The 15,165-nt window shown below is 31.0% G+C and overlaps 1 protein-coding gene across 3 annotated transcripts in view; it reads right to left on the bottom strand.

Annotated features, from left to right (window-relative positions):
* Positions 1-2,439: 2,439 nt before the first annotated feature.
* USP15 (ubiquitin specific peptidase 15) overlaps positions 2,440-15,165 on the bottom strand; it is a 106,974-nt gene continuing 94,248 nt past the window's right edge. For all 3 annotated transcript variants that reach the window (XM_006923693.3, XM_006923694.3, XM_025040960.1), the window contains 11 exons: positions 14,253-14,336; positions 14,068-14,162; positions 13,776-13,967; positions 12,770-12,885; positions 12,326-12,598; positions 11,884-11,954; positions 11,432-11,547; positions 10,625-10,774; positions 8,940-9,043; positions 6,126-6,214; positions 2,440-2,905 (listed from right to left, as the gene is read on the bottom strand). In XM_006923693.3, coding sequence (XP_006923755.1) covers positions 2,723-2,905; positions 6,126-6,214; positions 8,940-9,043; positions 10,625-10,774; positions 11,432-11,547; positions 11,884-11,954; positions 12,326-12,598; positions 12,770-12,885; positions 13,776-13,967; positions 14,068-14,162; positions 14,253-14,336 — 1,473 coding nt within the window. In that variant the 3' untranslated portion in view covers positions 2,440-2,722. The remainder of the gene's footprint in view (positions 2,906-6,125; positions 6,215-8,939; positions 9,044-10,624; positions 10,775-11,431; positions 11,548-11,883; positions 11,955-12,325; positions 12,599-12,769; positions 12,886-13,775; positions 13,968-14,067; positions 14,163-14,252; positions 14,337-15,165) is intronic.

The following is a 15,165-nucleotide window of genomic DNA, read 5'->3' as shown; positions in this document are numbered from 1 at the left end:
TCTCATTTGAGCTCTAAAGATTCCTGTGAGGCAGACACTATAACAGTAGGAGGTAGTATGTATATCTGGGGATAAATACTGGCTCCATCACATAGTAACCATAGGAACTTGGGAGTATTACTTAACTGCTTTATACCTTGGTTTCTCCATGTGAAAAATGGGGATGATGACTGTCCCTACTTCATAGCTCTTGTGGGATTAAATGAGATAATACATAACACTTTAATATAGTACCTAGTCCATGGTGAGTGCTCAATAAATGCTATTATCATTATTTTGCAGGTAAAAAAACAGACTAGGAGAAATTAAGTTTAAAGTCATACTATTACTAAGTAGCAAAGTTAGAAGTAGAATTCTAGACTGGATATATTCCTACCACCCTGTATTACTTATGAACATCTACTTTTAGAGTATGGATTACTCTTTTACATTATTTTTAGTTTATTTTTTGCAACTGAAAATATCATTTGAGTTTGACAAATTCAATAGCATTATTAATATTTCCAATTAAAAAACACACTTCTTTTAGTGGGAATAGAATTATAGGCATTAAAAAATGGTCTCAATGGACAATTAGGATGGAGACTGAAATCTAGGGATAGAAAAGTTAATTTTGGCTTTTAAACCTCAGAAAACTAGAAATATAGTCTATTAGTTGGTAGACAGCAGAAAGACTATAAGCTCTGTGACTGCGGGGATATTTGTTTACTGCTTTATCTCAAGACTCTAGAAGAGTGAAACATAGGTGTACAAACATTGGTTTAATGAATGTTTAAATTTAAAATATCAACTTTAAAACATGTCCTTTAACAGTAGGATTCACTTTGCTCTGACATGCTTTCCTTTATTTTTAACTATATGATAACTAAAAAGTCTAGCGCATAGTCTCTCACCCATAAAATAGGGGACTTTTATCAAAAGATTCAGAGTAAGAAATAAAAGACTAAATAAGGCCTTGAATAGCTTTATTGAAATCTGTATAAATAAACATGCACATTTCAAATGTAAACTCAAGTGAACTCAAGTGCAGACAAAATTTTAACCTCTGTCATGCAGGAGGTTAGTTTACATTAAAAAAAAAAAGAAGAAAAGAAAAGAAAAAAGAAAAGGAAAAAGAATAAAACCCAAAGCAGCTTTTAAAATACCAGGATAAAAACCAGCTTTAATATCAAGGTATAAAGCAAAGCCATGATCAACATACCTCATTTATCCTGGTCAAATGCATTTTTTTTTTAACTTTTAAATGCTAACATAAATAAATAATTTACCAAAATGTGCACTCACAGAGTGAACTTTTATTTACAATACACAATTTATAATCTATTGTATTTGATTAGTTCAAGTGAAGAACATTATACTTTTTGCTTTAATAACAGTGGGACACAAAGCAATTTCTCAGGTAGTCGATATGTGAAATGTGCCCCAATATTTAGATTTTCTATTAAAGGCAGTATTGTATGCCAATTGACAATACATTCTTTCAACTAGATCAAAGGGAAAAAGCAGCAAATAAAAAATGTTTCAAATATTCACACATATTTTTGGCATCCTGGATCCTTGAATGTGGTGAACTAAAATCAAATTCAAGGTTTGTATGTTTTATATACTATACAGGTCTGACTCTGGAACATGCAAATGCCAATTCTCTTATAGCAAGTTACCTTCTGAGAAAAGCTGTAAGGCTATGGTGAATTCCATCAGGAACACACAAAGAAAGTTAACAGACCTACCTTTAAAGCCAATTGTCCATTAATGATTTAAAGGCCAGTATATGAAAAAAATTTCTCATCCTAAGCTTGATGTAATTATTACTATGGATACAGAAAACTATTAAGTTTGTCCTAATATTACATTAATCGGGAGAGCTAAAAGTTGCCAAATTACCAAAAAATGGGGTAGAGAAAAACAGCAAAAATTTTAGTTTTGAACCAATACCAGATTAAAGGTATGCATTTTAGAACAAGTCAAAAAGAATTTGAATGTCTAAGAAATAGATCCCAATAGCGGTTAAAAATGCTTATAGTTAACTAAAAAATGACTTTAGATGAAGTATGAAATCTAGAACCTGTTTCCACAGTAGTAGTAAGATGAACAAAATATTCTGGATTTTTAATGATACTACAAAAGGAAATAACTTTTTCAAGATTGTTTCTTGTATCATGATTTGGTTTTTTAATAGGCCCACATTGATTACCAGGGATAGCTGGAAAATCTGGTTTTCCAAGAATACTACTGCAGTATTTACGCCACATTAATACTGCAGCTAAATATCATAGTAGTATATATGGTAGTCTAATGCACATGAACTAGATTATCCAAAAACTAAGTTCAGCCATAGTTTTCTTGCAGTATTATTAGAGCAAAATAAATGACCAACACCCACAAATTTAACATTTGTCATCAATTAACTCACATCCAAAAAAATTAAAGAAAACATAATTCATCAAAACAGCAGCAAACTTAAAAGGGGTTTATTTGTGATTTCCTATATATATTTAGCTTGTAAATACAAGACTGTAAATGTATTAAGAGACAATTTCTGTTAAAGTTTTCATTGTGTTTCACTTCAAGTACTGCACAAGTTAAAATCTGATAAAGGATTTACATTCGGTTATCTGAAACTCCCCATCTCAGACTTTTGTTTAATGTGGTGGATAACTGTATCATGTCAATAGATACCACCAGCAGGAAAGTCTCTCTTTTATGGCTTCTAGGACTTTCATTAGTTAGTGTGCATACAGTTTTCGTTTTCTATATCATTGTCATTATCATTGCTATCTTCATCACTTTCTAATGGGATGCCTGTGGCAGCTGAAGCACCTTTAGTTTCTCGGTCAAGAGGAAAAAAGCCAGTTCCACTGAAAGTGTCTTGCCTCTGGTAGAAGAGTACATATGCTGCTTTGGACTGTTAAAACAAACAAAGGAAGTTAAAAAGGTCATGATTCTTAAAGATCACATTAAATATGAGGTTTTAGCTGGTAACCAATTTTATTGACAGGACATAAATCAAACAGAAAAACAACACATAGTAAAATGGAAGTTACTAACATTGATTAAATATGACTTCTATATATAAAGGAAGAATGGTTACTGGAATTAAAATTTTTATTCTCTTCTAAGTTGGACAGATAAATAAATGCAACTCTGTAACAGATTAACCTAGTTACTCTAATATGAAATAGAATTCTATGCCTTCTTCCCTCCTAGTTCTAAGGAAAAGATGAGCTTCTTTCTAATACTAACCACTTCATTCTATGTTTGCTGTAGAGTCCACCTGTTCCTACTGTCTGAAGGATATTGCTCCATCAATCATAGCTGTGTATTTTTAATGAGTCCTTACCTACTGGACTTTCCTGCATAAAAAGTCTTCCTTACAACCAGGCTGGAAGACAGTAGTCTAATAGTCATCATTCACTCTCATATACACTCCTCAATTCAATGTGACCTGTTGCTCCAACCATTCTAATGAAATGGCTTTCACTAGGGTCAATAACCTCCTATAAACAAATTAAATAAATGCCTTTTTTATTTCTTTTAGTCAATCTCTCCAGCATTTCATGCTTTATTGCTCTTCTTTCTTGCATTCTTTTTTGGTTTCTGTGACACCACTTTTCCTTGGATCTTCTGTCTCTACAGTTTCTTCTGACTTTTCTGTGGACTCATTAAGTCCTGACCTTTGAAAAAATAATGTTCTGTCCTTAGCCAACTAGTCTTTCTCAACCTGTACCTTCCTTCTCACTAAGTGACTCATTCAAACCTATGGCTTCAAGTGCTACCTAACACTGACAACTCAAATTTATAACTGAAGCTAGTTCTCACCCCTGAATGCTAATTCTATTAAACCATCTACCTAATGAAAATTTCCACCTAGCTATTATATAGGTACTTCAAACTTCAATAGCAAATTATCTTCCTATATTTCCTATCTTGATGAATTGTGAAGAGTCATCTTCAACTTTTCCTTCTTTGCACTTCTATATCTCCATTTATATCTAATCTTAATCAAGTTTGTTTAATTCTATCCAGTAAGAACCTCAAATCCATTATCCCCTTGTCTATATATTTAATAACACTACTTTAAACTTAGAAGCTCTTATTGCTTAAATTACATGACAGCCTCCTTTCTGCTGGAGGCAGAATTATGGCCTTTCTGCTTCTTTTCTTGGTGCCTTCCAAACTGACTTCTACAGTATTCTCAAACAGATGTTAACATAAAAATTTAATAATGTTCTTCTATTGCTTAACAATCATCCAGTGCTCCTCACAGCCTTTAATAAAAGGTCTAAACAATGAAGAATGCTATCATTGTTGATCTGAGTTCCAAATTTAGACAATTTCTTCCCCACGTCCTTGATAAGTCTTTTCTTTCAGTAATATCAAATTATCTGCTGTTCCTCTAAATGCTATGTTCTGTCATGCCTCAGTACTTTTGTAGGTACTGTTCTTTTTACATAGAATACTTTGCTTCTTTTGTCTAATTTACTATTTGTACTTGCTATCTCAGATTAAACACCACTTTCTCTACGCAAACTTCCCTGCAGTGGTCCTGTCTCCTTAAATCCCAAATCAGGTGAGACAGTTGCCCTTTTCTATGTAGCCAAGATATTTAAGTATTTATCATATATAATTGTTAATTTGCTCCTCTGTCATTATTACATTGTAAACCTCTTGAAATCAGAGATATCTGTTTTTAACCTTGTTTAGAATAGAGTCCTATATATAGAAGGTACTCAAATACTTGTGGACTAAATGAAGAATCATTATTGTAAGATGCAAGGTAATATCAAATTCATATATTGTATATAAACAAGATATACTGTTTATTTGAAGGTAAGATTAAGGCAGTGTTGTCAGAAAGATTTTGAAGGAGGATGTAGGCTATTTCAGGATATTTTTGTTGGGAAATTAAAGAGTAGAACAGAATTGAAAAGTGAGGGATATGACTTGAAATCAGAAGTCTATATATAAACTGGAAATGTAATTAACTTAGACATATACACATTGAATATTTAATATTCAAGTCTTTGTTATAGCTAGAGATAAGCAACAGTACATAATTTGTATGTATAATATATACTTATAGATAAAAATATCAAACAGCTAGAGAGAAACGATTCAAAATTTTGTATCTTTCCATCCAATGACAGATTAAAACTATGCCAATAATTGGGCTCAGACGTTTATTAGCTTATTAAGCTGAATGACATAAATTGAAGGATTTTAAAGTATTATAAACTAAAACAAAAGCTTATCTCTGCCCTCAAGGAATATGCAATTTAAACTGGGCAATAAAGCAGTTAGTATTCCCCACATCAAGAAAAAACCTCAGTACAGGAAATATCACACGAACAAAAATTCTATTTCTCACTCTTTGTAATATTGTGATCAATAAGTAAAATTTATGGAAATGCAAAATTTATAGAGAAATAAACACTTATCTAGCAAGCCTTAGCTTTCTTCTTAGGATATACTAGTCATCTTTTCATTAATCAATATCTGATAATAAAAATCTGCCCTGATGGAAAGCAAAACAAATACCAGTACTTTAGCTCCAGGTGTGACTGATAAACTGATACACGTGTAAATAGATCTAACTTTCTCTTTTTTCTACTACTTAGAAAATATCAAAGCAACAAATACGCAGGGTTAATTTTTTAAAAATCTATGATTTTGTTTTATCTAATTATATAAATTTGAGTTTAAGTATTTAACTGTCATAAAAGGTAAAATTTTACTTTAAAAAATCACATGTATGGTAAGGCTCTTGAGGGATATTTTTTCTTCCCATTTTAGCATTCTGACTTTAAGCAGTCAATGTCTAGAAATGTTGAAGCCTATTTTCCAGAAAAAATTTTTTTTTATTAGAATAGTAACTTATTATTGTCCTTAAAAAACTCCAGTTTTCATGTTGAAAACTACCAGAAAAATTTTCACGTTGCAATTTATTCCACTGTTAGTGGGTAAATATGAAGACAAATTTGCAGTTAGGGAATGATTTTACACTTCTTTAAATCAGAGCAAGTCTCTCTTAGCTATCAGAATTGCTAGAATATAGATTACAATGTCCTTTGGGCCTCCTTTAAAACAGTGGGTTCCTTAATTATCAGAAAATAAAAGACACTTACCACAATCTGGTCTTCAGATGCAGTGGAGACACTACTGTCATCAAAATAGTACCATTTCCCATCATCTTTATTTTTTGCAAAAGCAGTATCTAATGAAAAAATATAATCACTTCGGTGAATGAAATATCTATGGTTTCCTGAGGAGAACCCTTAAAATTTAAAATCATCTATATGAGAAATACCTATTAAAATTACATGATAATGAAATTTAACTTCGAGTGGTGAACACACAATGCAATATACATATGACACGGCATTGAATTGTACACTTGAAACCTATATAATTTTATTAACCAATGCCACCCCAATAAACTTAATTAAAAAATTATGTGATAATCATCTATATAAGGTCTATCTATAACACATTCAACTGATTTCATTGATTAAAATGTTTTTAAAATAATTTCCTACAATCAACATGCTAAGATACTTTTCATATAAGATGCAATTGTAACTTTTTTCATTCTAGGAACACAAAGAACAGATTTATTATTTTTTTAATTCACAGAATAACAATACTAATGACCATAAATGGTAATTAACATTTATCATGTAACAGGCACATTGTCATGCACTTTACATGCATTATTTCATAAAGAAGGCATTATCATTATTCTTACAATTTTAGAAATGGGGAAAATGAGACATGAAGGGAAGTTTAATTTGTTCAACAATGTAGCTCTTAAGTAGCAGAATTAGGATTCAAACTCAGGTCTGTCTCTGACTCCAAAGCTTGAAACTCAACCATAATTTAAATTTTCTATGTCAAATATTTTTCCAACAATACTATCTCACTAATTTGTAGTTGTATTTGTACCAGAAGTACATTAAGTCTAACAAAAATACAGAGCAAGACAAAGGCAAAAAGCGATGAATCTGCATAATTAAAAAAATTATTTCCTATCCCATGCTTTGTACAAACTATCCAATAACTGAAGAACAGTTTCAAAATGTCCTCAAAACAATTACCTGCTGTCATAGCTTCTAAAAAGTGGCACTTTATAGGCCATGTCTTCTAAATAATTCTACACTTTGCAAAACGAATTTATTGTTCTCCTGGGGATCCCATTGTGGGCCATAAATTTGTCAATCTGAATTTATGACCACTGCATTCACAAATTAAAATAAATACATTGTTAGACTGAATAAAAAGACAAAACTCTAACAATAATATGGTTTGTAAGAGACAGAACCAACAAAAAGGCACACAGTTTGCAAACTAAATGATATCAAAAGGAAGCTAGACTAACACTTCTAATTCTGAGAAAAATAAACGGAAATAAAAGAATGTCAAATAGTGGTAAAAGGAACAAAAGAAAAAGAAGAGCTACCCACTGTAAACATAAATGCAACTAATAATGCAAAATAACTAATAAAACTGTTAGAACAAACAGATAAATCAATACTTCAGCTGGAGTTCTGACAAATTCCTCTCAGAAATAGAACATCAAAAATGACCAAAGATGGTAATAATATGAATACAACTGATAAGCTTAAACTATTAGATTTAGAATTCTATGTTTGAATAGAAAATATGTTTTTCAAGCACACAAACATTGAACAAACAGATTTATTAAGCCACATGGAAGCTTTAATAAACTCCCATGGTTAAATATAATATAGACAATGCCCTGTTACAAAATAAAATTAAGAGCTTTACAAATGCCATCTTTAGAAAAGTACGTAACTGCAAATATTACATTTCACGTTTTATGGGATAAAGATAAAGCAGTATTTAGAGGGAAATTTAGAGCTTTTATTTTAGCCTTCAATGGGGGGTGGTGGTGGGGTGGGAAATAGAAAACAAAAAGCATTCAATCCAAAAAGTTGGGAAAAGAAAAAAATATGATTTTTAAAGAGCAAACCCAAGGCAACACGAAGAAAAATATAACAAAGAGAAGAAATCAGTGAGATACAATACATACATGTAATAACAGAAAGAAAAATTTAATAAAATAGAAAGCTAATTCTTTGGACAGATTAAAAAGACAGACCTCTAATCTCACTCCAAAGTAATAACAATATAAAAAAAAATAAAGGCCTTTTCACTTACAAATTAAATTGTAACATCCTAAATAAAATTAGTTATCCAAATCCAATGGGGTACATTAAAAAAACACTAAGTAGAATTTTCCAGGAATGCAAAGATGATTCAATAGAGTGTACACTGGTATAACTATCCTGGAGAGCCATCTGGCAGTACTTAAAATACTCATGACCCAGCAATCTCACTTCTGGGTACGCAGCTCAAAGAAATTCTCACAAAGGGGAACATAAACAATGATATTTATCAGTCTTACAGTGGTAGAAAGTTAAAGGGAATTTGAATGTCTACCATGAAGTGAGCAGAGAGATAAAATACAGTGGACAATGAGTAGTATTTAGAAGCAATGGACTAAATGGACATGTCTTAAGATATGTGGTAAGAGACAAAGGTAAGATTTCTACCATAATACCAATTATGTAACTTAATAATGATGCATGATTTATAAGAGCACATATGTTAAACACATTAGAAAGGGAAGAGAAAAGAGAATGGGGAGGACAGGAGCCCTGAATGGACAAGTAATTTTCTTGGGCTTTGAACTGAGGAGTATGAATAACTTAATCCTCTACTCCTGATGTCAAAAAAAAAAAAAAAAAAAAAAAAAAAAGCAAAAGCGGATTTACTTATTAATCAATATTTTTTGAACAACTGCTACATGTAAGACATAGTTCACATTTTCCCTTTAACTAGTAACAAATATCTTTAGGAAAAAAGTCTGGAGTTATCAAATATCATGATTTTAGTAAAAAAGTAAACTGTCAACTTACAGTGTCCTCCTCCCATCCCTCCATAATGGTTGGAAACAGCAATCAAATTATAGCGGCAAGGACCTGCATTTGGATTAATCAGGAACTCTGACATATCCAAGTCACTGTTTGAAAAAGAGATCAAGTGAGTTTTATGTTTTCCCTAAATGCAATGAATTCTATTTCCTTCTGTTAGCGTTGTTTGACTCTTATATATACATAGATATATCTATACATCTATCCATCTATCTCACTAAAGAAATTACTAATGGCCAAACAACTTTACAAATCATGTATATAGCCGAGATGTGAACGTTTTCGCAAAAATTTTCTTATGGGTTCAGAATTTAAAAACTCTCTGCTGATTGTTGCTATTCAGATGTTTTTATGCTAAGTACTAAATAGTCGTCACTATCTACTATCTGGGTCCTTTTTATTTTTTATATTTTTAAAGCCATTTTTAGGAATGATTTATTTAGGAAAGATTAAAAGGATAGTGAAAAACAACTTTCTTAAAAATTTTATAATAATTTAAATATATATTAAACCCCAACATTTATTCTACACTTTCCTGGTTTTGATAATCTATATATCCCAAAGGGGCAACATTCTTTGAAATGTAACCAGTTTATAATCTGTCATGCATGAAACTGGAATATAACCATCTTATAGCTTACCATTATTTCTGGTTATTCTTTTTTTTTTTTGTACTTGCCACATAAAAAAGCAATATTGATTCTAAACTTCTAATATGTCTCTAATAGAGTCAAGCTTATCATTAATTCTGCTTCTTGTACTTACATTGTCAATGTGATATATTCTTGAAAACTCTGATGGATTATAATTTTGTTAAAGAGAAAATTACCATTTTTTTGCTTCCATAATTGCAAAACATGTTCAATTTTAAATTTATAAACATGAGTTAGAATAAGCAATCCAAAGAATATTTTCAATATTACATCATTTATTTCCTTCTAAAAACCTCTGTATATACACCCACCTTCAGCATCTGTCTACTTATTAACTGTATCAAAGTAAATCTGGTGTATAAATATCATGAAATATAAAAGAATACTATCAGTTCTTTTTGGCAAATGGGAGAGTATCAAGTTCTTGCTGTAAAATATTGCGTGATAAAGTCCTTCCTGAACTATATAAATGAGAACATAATATTCCTTTTTGTTCTGAATTCTCAATTATGTTTCATGAAAGCTTTAAAAAAAAAAAGGACTACAAAGATGCTGGCTCCGGACAACTTTATACTTTTTTACAAATACTGTCATACTTTGGACAGTGCAATTAGAGAACTGAAGGATGACACGATAGAAATGATTACATTACTGTTTTATCTTTCTATATTACTTTAGTCTCTTTTTATAAGCATATTTAAGAATATCTGATGATTAACAATGAAATAATTCCTAGGAAAAACACAATTATTGAGTATCTTAGATTTATAAACAGGGCCAATGAATCGATAATAATGTAATACAGAATGAGTTTTATTCTACTTTTTAAAAAGAGTATATTTTCTCTTTGTTCCTTGAAAAAAATCTCTAAGTAGCAATAAAAATTGTTACTGATCCTTACAAATTGTTAGAACTATTCAAAAATACACTGAAAAACTGAAACTGGGCCCAATGCTACCTAATGTTTAAAAGAAGTTAAGAGCTGTCCAATGTTTATGAAGTATAATCAGAACTTACTTGATAGGAAAATCAACTAAGGTATCCAACTTGTCTCTCATGTATCGACTATAAGAAAATCGCTTGAGATGTACCACAAGTACTGGAGGCAGAGACCATAAATCCAATTTCTTTGTTGCTTGCTGATGTTCTTTACAATTTGGACAATACCTAAAAATAAAGAGAAACATTTAAAGCTTGACAGAGGTAATTAAAAAAATATATATATGAAAACTTTGAAAAGTTCTACATTTATTCAGTGAGCAGTTATTGTATCCTAATATGTACCATATCGACAGGAACTCTTATTTAATCTTCAATACATTTTCTAAATAGAGTTAACTACTATAAACTAATACGTAAATAAATATTCAAAGAAATGAAGAGGGCTAGATTATTTACATTTCTGCATGCTAAAAAGACATGGATGCATCACAAAACTGTGCTAAGATATAGGTATTAGAAAATCTCAAAAATTTCTGGGCTCTAATGGAATTAATAACACCACAAAACATATCATTATCATTTTCCTAAAACAGTTTTTCTCAAAATGGCTGCACAGCTAAAAATTCTTAAGAAAATGCAACTAAAATTAATTATTCATAGTAAAATGGCTATTATGGAAAATATAGTAATGAGATTAAATCTTAACATGATTATACTTTTAAGACATTTTCATCCCTCCTAATAGACTATTATCATATAAATACTTATTATTTAAAATATCGAAGGGAATTTAGTTATCACTTTTTTAACCTTATGCAGCACATACCTCAGTAAAACTCCTTAAGAAAAAATTAGAAACAATCATTTAACTTTGTTTCTTACCAGGGATCTTCAGCACCTAGCTTTTCTTTTGTTGTAAAAAGCTCAATGCAATCTTTTAATTTCACAAAGGGTTTTTTAGGAGGTTTATATTCCACACTTTCATGTTTTTCAAAATCCTAAAGAGAAGTATTTCTTGAGTTAAGAGAACAAATGAAACAAAACTCATTTTAGTGATACCATCTTACTATGAATAGTAATGAAAAACTCCTAAACTTTCTCTAAAGAATCGTAAGGCTTATTTCCATTGAGATTTATACCACACTTCTAAATAACTCCTGTATACACACCTATAAACAACTAAACAACGGAAACAGAAAGCATGTTCAAAACCAACAAACCCTTTCTTTTCTAGTACATAACCAATTGTCTGACAGAATAAACATTTGGTAGCAGCAAAATTGTGTAACAAACAGTGTGATCAAAAGATAAAGCAGCAATGAGTAATGACTTACCTCAGCGGCATTTTCATCAAAATATCTTTTTTTCAAGTCAGGATCCCAATCCAAGGCAAGAAAAGATCTTTCTAAGGTGGGAAACATATTTTTTCTTTAAAATTTAATATGCTTTAGTGTTAAAATTAATGTATTTTAATATTAAGATTTATGCCAGAATAAATAGCAATCTCTATTTTTACTAGGTGCTCAAAGCAAACTGCTGTTTCCAAGCCATTAAAATATTTTTAGGAGTTAAAAAACAAAAACAGAAACAAAACTTAAGCATAAGTTGAACCTCCATTTAATAAACATTGACATGTGTTTTATTATACTTTAAGATTTTAGATAGATTAAGTAAATGTTATTTTTCATGTGTTGAATTTTGTGGTTTTCACCAAAAAAACTCCAAAAACATGTTTTGCTCAAGTTTAGTGTTCAAGCCGTTTTCACAAATACTTACCATCTAGCCTAAGCTGCCTATCATCAAATCTTATATGCCTGGTATCATCTTTGATGTAGTTGATATCAGTATTGCCTAGGTTGTTGAACTGGAATGTAAACAATCGTTTTTTGTGTCCCATGAGTTGACCTTTGCATGTTTCCTCAGTACATAATCCATTTTCAGAATCATTATCTCCTCCAACTGAATCTTCAGACTGACTGTTTTCATTCTCAGAGGGAAGTTCTTGATCCTGGCTGGATTCATCATCCGGCTCATCTGTTTCCATTTCACCTAATTTTAGATATTAGAAGTCTTTAACTCAGTGCTACATTTAAAAAGTATTAATACTAACATCATTTTCCCATGCTTGAGGGTATTTTTTAGTTCCTTGATCCCTATCCTCTCAACTTTTCTCTGAGACGATAATCTAAGAAAAATGTTTTTACAATAGGGAAGTCTTACTTGGTGAGCCTTCTTCATGTATGCCATTTGGGCCATTCCCATTAATATTTTGGTCCTTACAGCAGTGTAGGGATCCTTCAGTGTCTTCCGTTTCAGTAGATATTTTGACGTATCGGCTTAAATAAAATCAGAAATCAAACAAGTTCAGTTCTATAAAGGTAAGAACTTAAAAAGTTTTCCATGCTTTCAATAAAACAAACCTTTTTAATGCAATAAGAGTGGTCATTTAGTAGATTCAAGAATAAATTCAGACTCAAGATACAACTCCATAAGTGCAACTGACTAATCATTTATGTTTTGGTTGTCTTTATAAAAAGGAGTTAATTTGTTGTTCTTGGGTTTTAACATCTTTCTTTTATATGTTTAAAGTTTGTGACAAATTATTTCTTGACTTGAAAAAATTATAATCATTTAGATGATAGTTATATTATTGCTAAGTTCATTTATAGTTGTATAATGTGATCTTTATGTATGAGTTATGGGTCTACAATAAAATAGATATGTAAAAAAACTAAACACATCAGCTGTAAAGTATAAAAGAAAGGGATCAAATCCAATTCTTGATTACCCTATAATTCAAAGTTTTAGGAATATAAAGATGGGTTGCCTTACAACACTATCAACCATTAAAGTTTATCCTTTTAAATAAAACTAATTAGTATGAAATCTTGAACTAGTAGTTTATGTAAAGAAATAAAACATCTGACATTTGTTATTTCAGTCTGCAAACATGCTAAATTTTAATTCTTTCAACTGTTAACTTTTAATTTTTTTCACTGTAAAACAGTTAAAAGAATTCATGCTTCCTGAGTTGAAATTACCTCAGTAATGTTTTACATGATCAAGAAACTGGATTAGACTATTTGATTTTTTAAAACTGCTACCTGTCTAAATGAAGTTGAGATAAAACTACTTATCTAATCATATTCTGATAGTATCTTGCACGTTTACTTTCATTAGCAAGTTTATATTTTATTTTGTTAATGTAGACTAATTTGGCACTTACCACATTCTTAAAAGCAGAAGATTATAGAGTTTATCTTCAGTATTGTTTCGTGGTACAGCCATAAGAAAAGGCTGACCGAAAAGTGACGAACCAGTATGATGGGTGTAACTTGAGTGTCTAAATTTTTCTCTTAGGCAAACAGGAATAATCACATGCTCTGTATCTTCTGTCCTATTGATGTTAATTTCAAACCTACAAAGACAAAACTGACCATAAATTCTGAAAAACTTTTGTATTATTTCCTTTGAATTTTTTCTCAAGTAATATTTTGGACAATGAATTTTATACTTACACGTAAATATCATCCCGCTCCATAATACTGCTAAGGTTTTCATCCATTGCGAATATTCTATGAAATCTATGATTGTATATATCGGTAACTATCATCTAAAAGAAAATATATTTCTATTAAGCTGGTTTTACAACACTGCAAAACTAAACTCGAACTTATATACTTCAAACCCAGAAACATCTTACCTTATCTGCGGGTACTCCTGATAAAGCAGACAATGCTGTACAAAGATCAAGTATGTTTCCAATTTTTGGGACAACTACTTTGTACTAAAAAACAAAAATATTTGCAATAAATTTATTACTTTGCAAAAAATATTCAGTAGATAAAAACGACCTCATGGTTGTTTCCTCACATTCACTTGGCATTTGGCTCACAGTATCTCCAATCTTATCATCATCCTGGGTGACAGTGTCCACAAGTATGATTTACCTGCGCCTTATTGTTCCTCAGCTCCTCAATTCAAAGACCTATACTTGCATTTAACTGTGGTTAACTTTTTGGACCTCGTTATAATCTGCTACATCTCTGATATCTTAAACTCTTAACAGGTTACTCTCTAACCACTACCACTACTCACTTTTCCTGGAAACTCATGATTTCCTAATCTTGGCTTGTACTGAAATCTCTAGTCCTTTTAATTCTGAATGTTTCCCCAGTTTACTAGCTCCCTGTCTTCATGTCTTTCTATCCAGACCCACATGTCACTTCAACTATTCCACTGCAAAATCTTTAGTTATTTGTTATTCAGTTTTATTCTTGCTACATGTTCTTAGAGCTGTTCAGAATTGCTAGAGAAAACTGCCCAACTTTAAAGATTGGTGCACTATAAATTTACAGTTCTTAAACTCAACTGATCCTTCAACTCTAGCCCAAAATTTTCTCATGTATCCCTTATCTGCTTATTCTCTATTTCTCTCAACAACTATTTAAAACCTTCACCATTCCTTAGGCTTCCTATTTCACCACTTCTCCCTTCACTATCAGAGGAATGCCTATTTCACTGAAAAATTAAAAGCTACGGGAGAGGAAAATCTCCAACATCCTGTCCCCCTACAAACTTGACTCTGAAAGGTCCTTTTCTGTCTCTCTGAACAC

Source organism: Pteropus alecto, unplaced genomic scaffold (assembly GCF_000325575.1).
Source record: "Pteropus alecto unplaced genomic scaffold, ASM32557v1 scaffold76, whole genome shotgun sequence".
Taxonomy (NCBI): Eukaryota; Metazoa; Chordata; class Mammalia; order Chiroptera; family Pteropodidae; genus Pteropus; species Pteropus alecto.
This window is presented reverse-complemented; position numbering and strand designations above follow the sequence as displayed.